The sequence below is a fragment of the Accipiter gentilis genome, chromosome 26, assembly GCF_929443795.1.
Source record: "Accipiter gentilis chromosome 26, bAccGen1.1, whole genome shotgun sequence".
In the NCBI taxonomy this organism is placed as follows: domain Eukaryota; kingdom Metazoa; phylum Chordata; class Aves; order Accipitriformes; family Accipitridae; genus Astur; species Astur gentilis.
Genome location: NC_064905.1, coordinates 10,869,204 through 10,884,699, shown reverse-complemented (window position 1 = coordinate 10,884,699; position 15,496 = coordinate 10,869,204). Strand labels below are relative to the sequence as shown.

Sequence of the window (15,496 nt, the reverse complement as noted above, 5' to 3'; positions counted from 1 at the left end):
AGGGCTGTGACTAGCTAATGTCCTCACAAAGATTTTAAGAGGAAGAAGGAAGGTAGCTGCCTGGCTTGCAGAGGTATAGAGCATCCTTGCTCCTGCCTGGGAATGGGGCAGAGGGTGCTACTCACAGCTGTCATGCTGGAGCCACCCTGGGGCAGGACCCAGCACGAGCCCTCTGATGCCTGGGGCCCTCCATGCCATCCCCTTCTGTTCAGCATAACTCCCTGCTCCAGGCTCACCATGGCTCCTGCCCTGGGCAGCCATGCATTTCAGCCATTATTAATTAAAATGCAATCTATCCTTTCTCTTCCTCTCCCCAAGACGCCAAGTACTGCTAAAATATTCTCAGGGATAATAGGGAGGGGAATTAAGTAGTTACTGTGAAATTTGAGCTGTGCCTTTTGGAGATTTATTGCCATTCCTAGTGCCTGCGATTCCCTGTTGAGTACTACGTCTCCAGCCCCACGCTCAGTGGAAATACCATGCCTGCCTGGGAGACTGGGCATGCCATGTAAGATATACAGGCAGCTGCGGCACGTTCAGCCTGCATATAGATATGGTACACCAGGTGCTGGGGGATCTCTTTTTCGCGAGCTGTCGGAGGGGCTGAACTCCTTGTCTCTTAACCTGTGTGGTTATCTGCAGCACTTGGTGTCAGTTCTGGGATGCAGCCTGGGGCCCCGATGGGACAGGCGCTCTGGGTGTGATACCACATGTTAGGATGAGAACAATATTGCTTGTGGAGAGTGGCTCCTGGAGCAAGTGAGGTGCTGGGAGCAGAGGTGGGCAGCAGCCAAGAGGATTTTGCCTGCAGCTCTGAGTGCTGTGCCCAGGAGGGTGACCATGGGAGGAGCAGCCCCAGCCTCTGCGCTGCCTGCGAGGAGGGGGTTGCTGGATGCACAGCCTTACTTCTCCCGCATCACCCAGTTCTTCCATTCCTCCTGCAAATTGCTGCTGGGGGCAGGCGTGCACAAGGTGGGGAGCAACTGGCCCAGCGTAGGGGGCTGAGCATCCCACAGACCCTTCTTGGAGGGGGTGAAATGGGAGGAACTGCCTGGTAGTGTTTGTTAGTCATTGCAAAAATCCCCAAATCCCTGTTGCATCCGACTCGGGGGGCAGCTTGGGCCCGGTGCGGGGAGGCAGGCTGCCGCCCTCCCTTGGGGCTTCTACTCGCACCCAGTTTGGGGATCTGTGGAGGACAGAGCTCTGCTGGAAGGGGCTTCTGTGATGTCTGCAGACAGGCAAACGTGCTAGCACCAGGCGTCCCGACTGCAATTGCAGTTCAAGGAGATCTTGTTGCCATGACAAGCTGTACAAGTATTATCTGGGAAAAAAAGACCTCAGCAGCGCTTGTTGGAGATGGGAGAAAAGCAGCCAGTGTGGAGGGCACATACATACCATGCAAGCCATGCACTAATGTGGCTGTTCAAATGCAGATGTTAAACTCCTTCTAACACGTGTTATCTTCCAGTGTTACACCCCCAAGACCTCCTGCCCTGCTTCAGCCCCCTCTCGAGCTCCACGCCCCCCAAAATCCCACACGTGGGGGTGCACAGCCACGCTCCCGGCCCCTCACCCTCCTCCGGTCCCCACACAGCCATCCTGGCAGGGCCCTTGCAGGAAAGAGGTGTTAGCGAAGCTCTCAGGAGATGCCAGCCCCATGCCACAGCGCTTGCCAGGCAGTGGAGGCTCGCGCCCACCAAGCCCTCCACTTCTTCATTTATTTAGTAGCAGGGCCTGGTGAGTGATGATTAAACTTTAAAGGGTGGTTCTGTGCTGGGAAGCAAACACTGTTAAAAACCCTGGCACTTCTGAGCGGACGCTGCTACTGGGATGAGAGCATCAGTAGCAAGGGGTGCAGCCCAGCTCTGGGCACGTGCCCCGTGGCACAGACCAGCGTGGAGCTGGGGATGCCTGTGGCAGGATGCTCATCTTCCTCCTTTGCCTGGTGAGCGGTGAAAGGACCTCTTTCTCTGGATGATGACTCTTGCCACAGTGGTGCTCTGGGTGCGACCATTGCTGCAACCCTGTGAGTGAGGATGCCACACACAGGCTTGTTCCCTGTGGTGCTCCCTGGCCACTGCTGGGCTGGATGGTTGGGGGTTGTTGGGACAACATGCTCCTTGGCTCGCCAGCTCTGGGCAGCCCAGGGAATAGCTGTCAGGCTGTGGCTGCTTGTGAGCACTACACAAGGCTTTCTGTTGTCGTGCTGCTTTGCACCAAGGTCTTCAAATTTCCCTGCAGCTGCAAAAACTAGAAGAGCAACTTTTTCCTCTTTTTCTTGAGAATCTGGAAAAATCACAATTGGAGCAGTTGGTGGTTTCAGCAAACCAGGGACATGCTGGGGCCCCTTGCCCAGCACACCCCATGGCCCTGCTGGCAGTGGGGCTGGGACTGGGAGGTGGTGGGGGCAGCGGGTTCCCCAGGGGGTAGCAGGTTTCTGCAGGGGAGGAGGTAAAACCTGCTGCAGCCTCAGCTGGCAGTGGGGTCTTCGGGTTTCCCCGGCATGTTAGAGCCCTGCCTGGGCTGCCTGCACTGGGGAAGTAAACATCCTGCGGGCAGGCACAGGCAGCTGCCAGCAGCTGGGTCAGTGCGGGGAGACAATCGCCGGCTTCCTCACCACTCGCATTTGGAGAATAATTTCCACGTATGCAGCCAGAAACAAAGTTTGCTGTGCGGGCAGGGCCTTTGCTGTTTACTGCTCCATCTTTTTTCCTTTTTTCCTTCTATTCTCTTTCTTTTTCTCCTTCTCTCCTTCCCTCTTTTTCTTTACCCTTCTCCTTTGTCTCCTCTGACTGTGTTTTTGAGCTCCCTTCTCTCTCTTTTCAGAGTGGTACCAGTGCATCCCCCCTGCAGACCAGCTCCCACCCCAGCACGTGGTCCTGCCATGCCCTTGCTGTTAGCATGAGGCTTTGGCACCCATTTGGGCACCTTCCTGCATCACTGGCCAGCCACAGCAGCTGCCACCACTTGAGTCTGTGTGACAGTGACAATTTGCTGCCTCCTCCCAGTTTCAGCTTGACATGAGATCTCGGGAACCCCCCCCCCCCCCCAGTACTGGCTGCTTTGCTTCCCAGCATGGTGCTGGGAGCTTGGGGAACAGAGCAAGAGGAGAGGCTGGTTCTGCCCGCTCCCCCCCTCTGCGCGGGCAGCACTGCCTCTGCAGTGCAAATCATGGTGCCCACGCCCCCAGCCCCCATCCTTCTCGCCTGCCATCCTGCCAAGGCAGGGTGCAAGCCTTCAAGCGTCCCGAGGTTCAAAGCTGCAGTGAGCCCCACAGCTGGGGGCTGGAGCAGGGCCAGACCATGTGTTTGAGCTCGTTAGGAGCCTGTTGCGGTGGTTTCACCCGGCTGCCAGCCCTCCCAGGAGAGGTGCAGATGGGCCGGGCAGTGGCACATGGGGAGCAGCAAAGGTGCTGTGGAGCAGGAGCATGGGGCTGGCACCTCTGCCCTGCATCCTTGACCTGCCTCTGCAAAGAAAGGACTTGCATGGAGTTTAGCTGCCATTATCCTCTGTGATATCCAGCCACGCTCATACAGGTCCTACCCGTGATACCCAGCTAAAGAACACTCTCTCCCCCATATGGTGCCAGTGCTGGCCCAGCATCCCCATCCCAGCCCTGTCCTGTTGCCGGCAGCCACATGCCCTCGCCCACGTTGGCATCTGCCACTCCAGCTCTGCTGACTCCCATCCTTGCAGCACCCACATCTTCTGTCCTGTGTCACGCCGAGGAAGGTGACGCAGTGCGGGAGTGACAGTGGTGGGGGGCAAGGGGACAGTGTGAGGCAGGTGGAAGCAATAATTGGTCATGATCTAATTAGGGAAGCCCTAGGGCTAGATTAGGAGCTGTGACACGGTTTTTAGCCATAAGCCACAGATGGCTCTGCCTGCGAGCTGGGAGAGGAGAGGGGAAGCTGTCGTGGACTTGCTGGGATCTGTAATCCTGCCTGCACGACGCTCTGTGCCGACTAACATGACTGTTTTCTGATGGCTTGGAAGTACCTCAGTGCCTGGTCTGCATAAGGCGGGTGTTCCCCAGTGCTCCCAGCCCACACTCCCTGCACTGCCCCACTCCCTGCCCGCTCTGCTGGTGCCCCTCACAGCCCACTCCTGTGCTGCACACATGAGGACAGCAATAGATGCAATGCAAACATTGGGAGAAGCAGCCAGAGCTGCTCCAGGCTCAAACTATCCCACAGCAGATCCATGGTACCTGCCCTTGGCCCATGACTTTATCAGGAGCACCTGGCCTGCCCCAGCTTAAAATGTAAATACTAAGTAAGGAATCATGTGACACTTCTGGATCTGGAAGGATCAAAAGAGAAAATATTTGACCAAAGGTAAATATATAATTTTCTCCTTAATTCAAATGACTTTTATCTGTGGAACCCTGATGGAAAGCAGTGGCCAGCTGCCTGAGCACCGAGATGGCCGTGCAGATGTCACAGCAGGTGTCAGATTCACCGCTGGAGCTGTGCATCCCCATTAGCCCCTTCCTTTATTCCAGGGGTAATTTGGCTGATCTTTCAACTGGACCACCAGCACCGCCATGGCAGGGCACACGTGCCCACATTGTACCCCTTACCCAGCTACCCGCGGCCGACAGCCCCCAGCACCTTTGCCCACCATCTCCTTCTCAGCAGGCAGCTGGGGTGGGCAAGCAGCCAGGGTGGCCGGAGCAGGCTCATTCCCACGTGCTGGGGTCGGAGGCAGCCCCACAGGATGGCTGGCTGCAGCTCTCCCTGTGTCCCCCCCTCCAGCACCAGCATCATTTGGCTCCAAGCTCGTCTTTCCCTTCCTCCCCAAGGCGTTTTTATGGCTGCGGCCGAGCTCTTTGGCCGCTGCAGGACAGCAGGCAGGAGCCCTCAGCCCCGCTGCTGATGAGAAACCCATATCCCGCAGCCGCTGGAGCTCCCACCCTTCCTCCCCGGCCGCCCTTGGGGCGCAGCGCAGCTCCTGCCTGGAGGGGAAATCCTCCCCCTCGCCCTCATCTCCCACGGGGCTTGGAGCCGGCCAGGTCACCCTGCGTCCCTGCTGCAGCAAGAGGATTTTTGGGGTGCGGGCTCCCGGAGCACCACCTCTTTCCCCCGCATCCCGGCAGGCGTTTCTTCTGTGTCCCCTCGCTCTCTGCCCCCAGCCCAGCACATTGTGTCCCATCACCAGCGCTTCACCCCAGCCTCTCCCTCAGCCTCCAGTGCTTCCAGCAAAATTCCTTTCTGGCCAGTCATTGCGGCCCCTCGGCCTCGACGCCTCTGGCGTGCTGGCGGGGCTGGGCTTCCTCTTCCTGAGCCGCCCCAGCCCCCGCCATGCTCCCGGCCCCCTCCTCGCCTTCGCCCAGCGCTGTGGCATCGGCTCATCCCTAGGGACACGAGGTCTGCTAGCCGAGCCCACCTCAAGGTTCGGGTGCCCGGCTTCCCTCACCCTCCCCAGGGGAGCTGCATCCCACACGCACCCGGTACCATCCCGGTCCCACCACCCCCAGTGGGTTTTTGCGAGAGGATGATTTACGGCACCGGTTAGCGCAGGGAGCACGCAGAGGATGATTGTGGTGAATCGCTCACTGCAGGCAGCGGGGAGGAGTGGGAGGCAGCGGCTGCTGGAAGAGAGCTCAGCCCCAGGGAGGTGCGAGGACTCCTGGCAGCACTGCCTGCCCTGGCACACTGCTGCTGCTCCCCCTCGCCTCCGGGCATCCACCCCAACTCGGGTCTCACCCAGGCACACACCCAGCACGCCCTGGACCCCACGCTGACACCCACTGCACCCAGTGGGGACATCTTCCCTACACGCAGCCAGCACCCGCCTTGCTCACACCTCGCTGCGCCTGCCAGCGCTCGGCCCCAGCAGCAACCCCTGGCACCCACCCACCTCAGCTTCCCACTGTGGTACCACCTCTCGTTATTAATTAAAGGGTGAATGCTTTGCTTTTCCACAGTCCCCTTCACCTGTGGCTCTCTGAGCATTATGCAAATATTAATTACTGGTAATTAATTAAATCAGGCCTCCCCATCCCCCTGTGGAGATGCTGTCTCATAAACATGCTGATAGCAAACACGGTGTCAGGGCAGGCTCTCCGAGCTGGGTGGGAGCTTCCAATTACCTGTTGCTAATGATGCAAACCCCACCTGCAGCAGTTTCTACCTAACTGAGCCTCCCAGAGGGCTAATGGGCTGGGAGAGGGAGATAGGTGGGAAACCAGGAGGACCTGGTCTGATCCCAGTAAGGGATGATGGATGGATCTTTATAAAAGGCACTGGGTGTTCTGCTCCTTGCAGCTTGTGCTCCTGGAAACTTGGTCCTGATTTGCTGCTGGTAGGGTATGGGGCTGCCTGGGTAAGAGATGGGGGGGCCAAGCAGCTGGTGGAGCTTGCTTCATGTCAGCCTTTCAGCCCCAAGCTGCTATGGGGAGCTGTGCCCTGTTATTTACATTGGTGTTAAGCTGCTGTCACTCCAAGGTAGATGGGGATCGTCTATCAGCCACCCTTCCTGAAGGGCTCAAAGTGTTTCAGAGGCAGTGTAAGGGTTCAGCGTTCCCCTGTCCTGCTGCTCCTCGGTGGAGGGCTGGGATGCCGTGCAGGAAGAGGGCAGGAAGGCAAACGCGGTTATTGACCCTCCTGAAGCGGAAGGTGGGTGCTCTGCAAACGGAGGGGGATTGCCCAGGCATGCACGGCAGGAACCTGCAGGTTGCTCGCTGCAGCACGGCGTGGAGGATCTCTTGGGCAAGGTCCCTCTGCCCTCCTGGGGACAAAGCTCCTCTGTGCAGCCTTGGGTGTTCTTTGGGGGCACTGTCTCTCCCCCCACCCGGGTCGCAAGCTCCCTTGCTTGCGTATGGCTGCCGCTGTCTGTCCCTAAGACTGTGCGGGGCACCGATCCCTGACCGGAGGTGCCACCTTAATCCGGATAAATGGGAAACCTATTGCGTGCCCACGCAGCCCCGTGCGGCAGCTCGCTGCCTGGCTGTGGCCACAACGGCTCCTCGGACCCTGCGGATCATGCGCCAGCTGGGACGTGGGGTCAGCCCTGCAGGAGCCTGGCCCTGGGCAGCCTTTTGCGCTGCATTGTGGAGCACAAATGCATTAGTTGCCGAACGAAGCCAGCTTAATTTCCCGCTCTACAAGCAAAAGCATGAGCAAACTGGGGTGAGATTAAGGCATTCCTTGGGCAGCTCCCACCCCCTCACCCCGACTGCTGTATCTCAGCCTGTGAGGCCACTAATGCTACTTACATTATTACTGGATTATTTTGGTGTAATGAGCTTTGCCCTGCTCAGCTGTCCCTCTGCTCAGGGGTGTTGTGATGTGTAATACTTCCTGCGTGAGGCCATGAGGCAGGCAGCTGCCTGCTCAAAAACAAGCAGAGCCCCAGCAAAACAATGCATTAATGTTCCCAGAGCAAAATTCCAGCACGGGCCGGAGGTTAATCACAAATCAGGGAGCTTTTGGCTTAGCGCTGAACAAAGCTGGCAGGCGGGAGGGTGATGGTGCCTAAGCCGGGTCCTGACCCGTCTCCATGGGTACAAATAGGAGTGACCGTATCGGTTTCATCTCTGCCAGTGGTATAACGCAGCTATAAGCATCTCTTCCACCATCGACTCCTTTTCCTCTGCCTTCCCTCCCATCAGACCTGCCAGTGCAGGGGCTTGGCGATGTGTTGCTATGGACACCAAGAAGTTTCCCCTAGAGACCAGAAGCCCGGAATAAGTGATGCCTGCATTTTCTGACATTATTTTTTTCTTCCCCATTTTTTATTATTCATTTTTGCTTAAGTGTTGATTAATTCCTAGCCTTTCACCCCACCTCCCTCCTGATTTTCTCTCCGAGCTTTGTGGATTGCCGTGGCTGTGTCCCAGGGCTTGGCTTCTGCTTCATTCTCCGCGAGGGTGCGAGCACGGGGTGCGTGGGAGGAAGTTTCAGTGCTGTAACTCTTGCTCTGCTGGAGACCCCTACAGAAGAGATTCCCCCATTTATTCCAGCCTTGAGAGATCCTGTTGGGGTCAGCCCTGGGTCCCCCCGGGCTGCGGCAGAGTTCAGGAGTGCCCGCCAGCAGCAGCTGCTGCAGAAGGTCCTGGACACCTCTTCCCAGGGCTTGCACCTCCCTGCAGAAGAATGGGTGGGGGTACCCTGCTCCCTTTACAGGCGTCCTTCATCGTATTTGGGACCTCAAGGTGATTTAGATCTAGACTAGTTAGACACTAACTGTGCTGGCCTAACTCCTGTTTTATAGCTCTTCTGTTGGCACTGCAGTACCCTTTAGTACCCCGAGTACCTCTGTTGGCCTCAGAGCTCTTGGCCTGCAAGAGCACAATCAGGAGGGAAGTCCCAGCAACTCTTGGAAGTTCGTGTCAAGGCTGGAGCCTGAGCTTTGCAGGGGGTCTGGGGAACACTTATAGGAAAGCACCTTGGCTTTTCTTGCAGCCCTCAGGTCGGTCTTGGCGAGGCAGCCAGACCCCGGCAGCTCCATAGCCCCAGGGGTCAGGGAGGGTCAGCCCATTTTCCCAGTGGTGAGCAGTGCCGCGCGTCCGTAGAGCGTGTCTCTGGGCACCTGGTGTATGGGATGGGATTTTACTGTGAGGCAGTCTCAATGTCATTTTGACTTCTCTTTCTTTGCTTTTGAAGCCAATAATAAGGTCAGGGAGGGTCAGCCCATTTTCCCAGTGGTGAGCAGTGCTGCACATCCGTAGAGCGTATCTCTGGGCATATGTGATGGGATTTTACTGTTAGACAGTCTCAATGTCATTTTGACTTCTCTTCCTTTGCTTTTGAAGCCAATAATAATGGGCTGTTTCGCTTCCCTGTCACATGATCTCCCTCACGGTGAGCGAGGAGCCTCTCTGATGAGTGATCTCCTCTGTCCTGTGCCCCTTCCTCCCTGCTCTGGAGGGAGTTCACATACCAGGTTTCAATCAACTGCTTCTCTTGTTCCTGGGAATGCAGTTCAGCACTAGGTTAGAAAGTCTCTGGTCCATTGAAATCCTGCCCTTCGCTGCTCGAGTTGCCCAAATTGCAACTCCCTCTCCGAAATCTTACAGCACACAAGTCCTTTGCTGCTTGGCCCCTGCCTGCAGCGGTGAGCATGGTGTCAGCCAGCCTGGAGCTCCTGCGAGCAGCCCGTGCATTTGTAGGTGGGGCAGGGAAAGCAGGAGCTGCTCCTTAAAATGTTTTCTGTATGTGTTTTGGGATTGTGCTGAGACAGCAGAAAGACCCCCTCCTCTATACAGTTCCTCCCCTGGAGCGTGGGATGAGGTTGCAGAGCATCAGCCTTTCGTGGTGGTCTGCAGAGCTGCTGGGGAGCGATGAGTGGAGGCAAATCCCAGGACCATCTGCAGCAAGAGAAGGTCAGCTCTTGACCATAGCTCCAGGGGAGTCATATTGCCCTCCCCTTCCCTGCAGTCTCCGGCTCAGCACAGAGCCTGCACGCGCCGCGGTGCCGCTCCGGAAGGAGCAGCGAGGCTGGGATGCTGCTCCTCTCTGGGGAGGTGAGAGTCCCACCAGGGCCAAACACTCAATTGCTGTGATGTTTGAAAGCTCCTTGAAAAATTACTTCTTCATCCAGTTCCTAACCAAACAACTGGAAGCTCCAAAACGCAACAGTTCCTTCCCATGCTGCTGCCAAATCAGTGCTGGCTGGCGTGTTTCTGAGCAGGTCAGCAGCCAGCCAGGACTGCCCAAGGGCTGAGCAGAGCAGAGCCGGTGAGTAGCTGGTCCCTGCATTGTCCTCCTGCACCTGCTTAGGAGGTAGGAGAGCGTCCGGGGAGCTCTGCATGGCTTTGGGGCGATGCTGCAGGTGAGCTGGTTATCCATGCAGGAACTGGGAGCAGTGCCCAGGCACTTGCACTGCACAGCACTTAGGACTGGAGACCGGTGAGCCAAACATGGGTAGTGGCTCTTTTGTGGGGACAGGGAAATCCCAAATCCAGACAGGGATATATACCCAGCTCAGAGTCACTGGGTGCTGGCACAATCTCAGCTGTCCTTTGCCCTTAGCCTAATGTCTGGCTGCTGCGTTGCAGTCACCAGAGGGGTCTTCTACAGCTGCCCAGCTGAGGTTAGTGCCATGATGCTCGGCTGTGTCCTGAATGTTAACAGACCCTTCCCCTCTCTTGCTTTTCCCTCCCTCCTTTCTGCCAGCAGTTCCCTATCAGCAAAACCCCTACACGCCTGGGAGCAGCTCCACTGTCATCCAGTGCTACCGCTGTGGGGACACCTGCAAGGGTGAGGTGGTGCGTGTCCAGAGCAATCACTTCCACATCCGCTGCTTCACCTGCCAAGGTAGGACAGTGCCGCCCGAAGAGCTGGTGGTCAGGTTGCCCCACGGCCCTGGGTGCAGTCTGGAAAGCAGAAGGCTGGGGACAGACCTACCTGGCCTGCTGAGATGTGGTCACGCACCTGGGGGTGGTAGTTTCCCACAGGGGTGGATGTGGCATGGTGCAGGCGGGGGGGTAACAGCACGGGGCTGGCACGGTGCAGGCAATGCCCCTGCGTGATGCCAGAGCTGTCAGGCTGTGAACAGGGGTGGCCGAGACCTGGGCACTGTCACTACCCTCAAGCTGCCTGAATGCCGGCAGCCCACGCTGTGCCGGTCCCAAACGTACCCACGGCCCATCTGTGATCTGGGGGGGCCACCGTGTCCTTCAGCTGCCTGCCTGCCCCCAAATCAGGAGGAGGAGGAGGTGTTGCCAGCTTGGCTGAGAGGCGGTGAGGCGGGGGAGGTGCCCAGAGCGGCTCCTGACAGGTCTGGAGATGGGTGACGGATCGCTGCTACCCGTGCATGGGATGCAACTGAGGTGCCGTGGGATGCTGTGTGCTGCAGCTGGAGCTCAGCAGCCCCCAGGGGCTGGCAGAAATAGAGGGAGGTTGCTTGAATCTTCTCGGAGCACAAGAGGAGAGCTGTGGAGCTGTAAAAGCTAACGGCCCAGAGCCAAGGCTGAAGAGCTCCTTAGTGCGTTTATTAAAGCAGCCACTCTCAACCAGGCCAGTGGCTGCTTCTGTAGGTTGTAAAGCATCCCATTACCAGGGCTTTTTAAAGGTCTCTGGTCTTTCAAGATCCCAGCACCTTGTACTAAGCAGGACATAAATCCCTGTCCCTTTGGCCATGCTTTGCTGCTTCTCCCCAGGGAACAGAGGGTTTGGCTGGAGGGGACTTTTCCCCTGGGCTGTCACCACCCCTACTGCAGCCCTGTGCCCCATGGAGCAGGCAGCCCCAGCTCTCTGGGAGGGGCTGTGGGCCCCAGGTTGCCCTCAGGGCTGGCCTACACGTGTGGGGTGCTGGGCTGAGCCCCCTGCCTCTTCCGAGCTTGGATGTGCAGGATCAAGAGGGAGCTGCTCATCCCAAGAGCTCAGACAGCCGCCAGCTTCAGAGGGTCCAGGAGCCAGCAGGGAGAGCTTGGCAGTGCTCACCGCCTGATTTCCAAGTGAAAGGGAATAAGTAATGAGAGGAAATCCTCCTGTCTCGCCTTCCTTCACAGCTCTTACCCCCTGCCACTGCTGGCTCCCACGCCAGCCCCATGGCTTGTCCCTGATGTGTCCCGGGGAGCCTGGCACAGCTGGTGCAGCTTCTGGGGATGTGCTATGGGTCCCACAGCAAACAGGGCCCAGACCTGCCTCGTTTTTATCTTCCTTCTGCTTCCCGATGCTGTCCCAGAGCTGGTGGCCTGGCCCTTGTCGCTGACAAGTAAGCGCTGGCAGGCTTTTTCAGAGAGCAGTGGGTGCTGGCCCTGTATCCCCTGGCTGTCCACCCACAGCTCCAGGGATCAGCTTTCCCAGGGGATGCTCTGCGGGAGAGGAGCTGCAACTCTGCTCCTGTGGGCCCTGCAGCCAGTGGGTCCAGCCTTGCCCTGGGGAGGGTGGCTGCTGTGCAGGCTGGCCCATGGGTGCAGGTGAGGTGTGCAAGGACAGGACAGAGGGGTGCTTGCGGGTGAAGAGTAAAAGCAGAGACCAAGATGGGCTGTGCTAGCAGGTGCTCATCGCTCTATAGTCCCCCCTGCGCCCCATCACCTTGCAGGACAGGTGATGGGCATCGTGCAGAGGCCCCAGGACCTGGTCCCTGTGCTACTCCTGAGGTGCCTTCCAGGGTCTGATGCTCTCGACGTCTCTCTGGATGGAGAAGACATAGGAGGGAAATGACACTAAGGGCCAGGGCTTGCCACATCTCCTTGGATTACTCTGATGGGCTGTGCACCTCCCACGGTTCCCACAGCAGGGAAGGAAGCAATGTTGGGCTGGACACCTATGGAAAAACGAGCAGTGAGAGCACCAACCCCAGTGTGTCCCAGGACCTGTTCCCATTAGGGCACGGCTTCATGTCCAGGCCAGGGAGCAGAGAGAGGACACCCCAGGGCATGGAGAAGACCTCTCCCCAAATGTCCCTAGGGCATGCCCACCTCTGCTGGTCCTGTTCTTGGCTTCCTAACACCATGAGAGTGTCAAACGGAGGGGCTGAGCCCCATCCAGGTGCCGTGGGTCCAGGAGGGGATGCCAGAGGCTCTCCCGGGCTGTTTGTGCATGGTGACTGGGGGGCTGCAGGGGTTCCCTTCCCGGCACTGAGGTTTCCTCTGGGAGCGCCCAGCCCTGGCTGTCTGGGCAGCACCATCCTGCACCCCACCGCAGCCCAACACTGACATCTTGTGGTGCTGGGGGAAGGCCCTAGAGCATCTGGGGGGAAGGGAAACCCTCTGAGATACCTGCAGAAAGCTGTGTCTTCGTGGATGCCCTGGGACCTCTGCTACAGAGGCGGCAGAGGTGGGCTCAGAGATCCGGGCTGAGCCCTTGGGGCTGGACCTGCCCGCTGGCCCCTTGACGGGTGCCTGTCCTCCCCCTGCAGTGTGCGGCTGTGACCTGGCCCAGTCGGGCTTCTTCTTTAAGAACCAGGAGTACATCTGCACCCACGACTACCAGCAGCTCTACGGGACCCGCTGTGACAGCTGCGGGGACTTCATCACCGGAGAGGTCATCTCTGCCCTGGGGAGGACCTACCACCCCAAGTGTTTTGTCTGCAGCACCTGCAGGTGAGCTGAAACCATCACTGAGGGTGGGTGACCCCCCTGCAGAAGCCCTGTACAGCCCTTGGCTGTGCACCAGGGAGAGGGCTGTTAGTTAGCCCGCAGCCCCTCGTTCCCCACTCAGCACCATAGGAGATGGCTCCTCTGCATTATCTTAGTGGAAATCCTTGGGAGGCAATGAAATGGCTCCAACCCTTCCCTTTGCAGCCTGCAGACCTGCCTTAATGCCTGCCTTGGTCCTCCTGCCCCAGCACACGTGCATTTGCTGCCTCCCCTTGTAGCCCTTGCCTGGAGCCCCTCTGCTCCCCAGCACCGTGGGTCCTGCTGGCCTCTGGGGAAGGAGCTCACGGGCAGCACAAGCATTGCATGGAGGGGAGCGAGCAGCTCACACCTCTCCACTTCTCCTTGGCCACAGGAAGCCATTCCCCATTGGAGACAAGGTCACGTTCAGCGGGAAGGACTGCGTCTGCCAAAACTGCTCCCACTCTCTCATCAGCACCAAACCCATCAAGATCCATGGGCCCAGCCGTAAGTTGACTGCTCTCGTGTTACATGATGGCTGCAAGCAGAGGGACCACATGCCCCTGGATGGTGCTCGGAGGGGGTGACGGGATGGGCTTTGGAGCCAGTGTGCAGCACTGCATGGAGGCGTGGGTGTTTGCAGAGGTTTCAGAGGAGAAACAGGGTAGTCCCATGGCTCAAGCCAGGATTGCAGGTCACTGCTGGTTTTGGAAACTCCTTTGGTCTGTTTATGACCTGGGCGGGTGCTGTCACCCCAGTGGGTGTTATCTGGGGTGGGTTTTGGAGCCGGGTTTTCTCTGAGGCAGCGGCCAGATGTTGCTGTATGTCCAGCTGCACCAAGGTCTGTGTCCAAGTGCCAGCCCTGGGACTGCTCACCTGGCTTTCCCAACGCTGGCGTTATTCGCTGCCTCTGCAAGCAGCGAAAGGCTTCTTAGGCTCATTCCGATGCACTAATGAACCCAAGCTAAAACTGAACAACAGCAATGGATGGGCTCTTTTGGGTGGGTTTGGCCTTGCTTTTGACCCCAGGTTGTTCCTTGGGATACCCTCCCTTCATGCCATGCTTTGCTCCCCCAGTTTTTCCTTGCTGCTGGCTCTCTGCTCCAGGCCACTGCGGAGCGTCCCGTGGGTGCTGTGCTTGGGGGCTGGTAGAGCATCCCTCTGGCGTAGAGCTGCTGCACACAGGGCTCACTTCAGCCTATGTCCGGAGTGAGGGGACTGCAGCATTAACGTGTGGTCCATGCTTCACTGTCTCCCATATGCTCCATGTTTGCTGCTGCTGTCAAGTTCCAGGGGAGCTGTCTCAGCGCAGCGTGTGGGCAGGTGGCAGAAGGCAGGGAGCACTGGGAGCTGTGCCACACCACGGTGCCCAAATCCTGCCATGTCAGCAGGCTGACCTGGTGGCGGGGGCTGCCTGGGGGCCCATGCTGCTGCGGCTCAGCAAGCCCTGAGCATCAGTGCCTGGAGCAGAGTCCTGCAGCCAGGGCCAGACCCAGGACGGTGGTGTCACCCATGGTCCTTGTCACCCAGTTGCCATGGTGGCACTGGTGGTGACTTTTTGGGTTGAGTTACGAATTGCTGCGATGGGTCCCTGGGATCCCCCCAAGGTGCCTGCCCCCAGCTTCTACCACAGCCCCGATGGAGTTAGGGGACGCGGCAGGGTTTGAATGAGCCCCAGCCAGAGGACAGGGCTTCCCCCATCAGCACCCCGAGCTGCCCAGCAGCAGGCTGTGGCCAAGCCCGCAGCACCCCGCTGTCTGCCATAGCAGGGCCAGGGCAGCGGGCAGAGGAAGGGCAGCCACACGCTCTGCTTCTCGCCTGCCTTCCTCTCCCTTCCCATCCCCTTCCCGCCAGCGCTCCTCCCCGGCTTGCAGAGCGGGGTTACCTGAGGGCACCATGCTTTATTCATAGGCAGCTGCAGGCAGCAGCCAGATGTAGCCCGCTGCCTGCATGTGCCCCTTGCAGCCCAGGTGGCCTGGGGCTGGTAGCCACAGTGCTACCCAGAAGGAGTCGCAGGGGAGGTGTGCCTGCTGGAGCCCGCGCTGGTGCACTCTGCAGGGAGGACATCCCTAGGAGAAGGATGCTGAGCCTCTCCTTGCAGCCCTGCGAGCGACTCAAAAACCAGCAGGATCTGTGTCAGAGAAGGAACAGATCCTGGCTCAGCCAAGCTGGCCAGCCTGCTTTTTGCCAGGGGTCAAAAATCCTCCCCTCTTAGCTTTGTGCAGCAGGCAGGGACTTGGTGTAGGGCTGCCTGGGGTGGGCTCAGTGGAAAAGCCTGCCTGCTCAGGCTGCCTGTGCTGCCTCTGCAGTGCTGCTGCACCTCCCTGGTGCCGCAGCAGGGAGGGAGGTGGCAGGGATGGGGTTAAGGAGAAACCCCATCCGGGCAAACCTGCTGCCCAGGGGGAGAAGAGGACAAGGAGAAGTCAAGGTCAGGAGTCCGAGGCCCATGTGCTTCCTGCTCCCAGCCTTGACGGGAGCCAGGGG

The 15,496-nt window shown here is 58.5% G+C and overlaps 1 protein-coding gene across 6 annotated transcripts in view; it reads left to right on the top strand.

Annotated features, from left to right (window-relative positions):
• The window catches only part of ABLIM3 (actin binding LIM protein family member 3), a 56,984-nt gene that overhangs the window by 22,680 nt on the left and 18,808 nt on the right, over positions 1–15,496 (top strand). For 5 of the 6 annotated variants that reach the window (XM_049829979.1, XM_049829975.1, XM_049829976.1 and 2 more), the window contains exons 2-4: positions 10,122–10,262; positions 12,814–12,997; positions 13,407–13,519. In XM_049829979.1, the coding sequence (XP_049685936.1) occupies positions 10,122–10,262; positions 12,814–12,997; positions 13,407–13,519 (438 nt within the window). The remainder of the gene's footprint in view (positions 1–10,121; positions 10,263–12,813; positions 12,998–13,406; positions 13,520–15,496) is intronic. The other variant, XM_049829973.1, reaches the window with a different exon arrangement.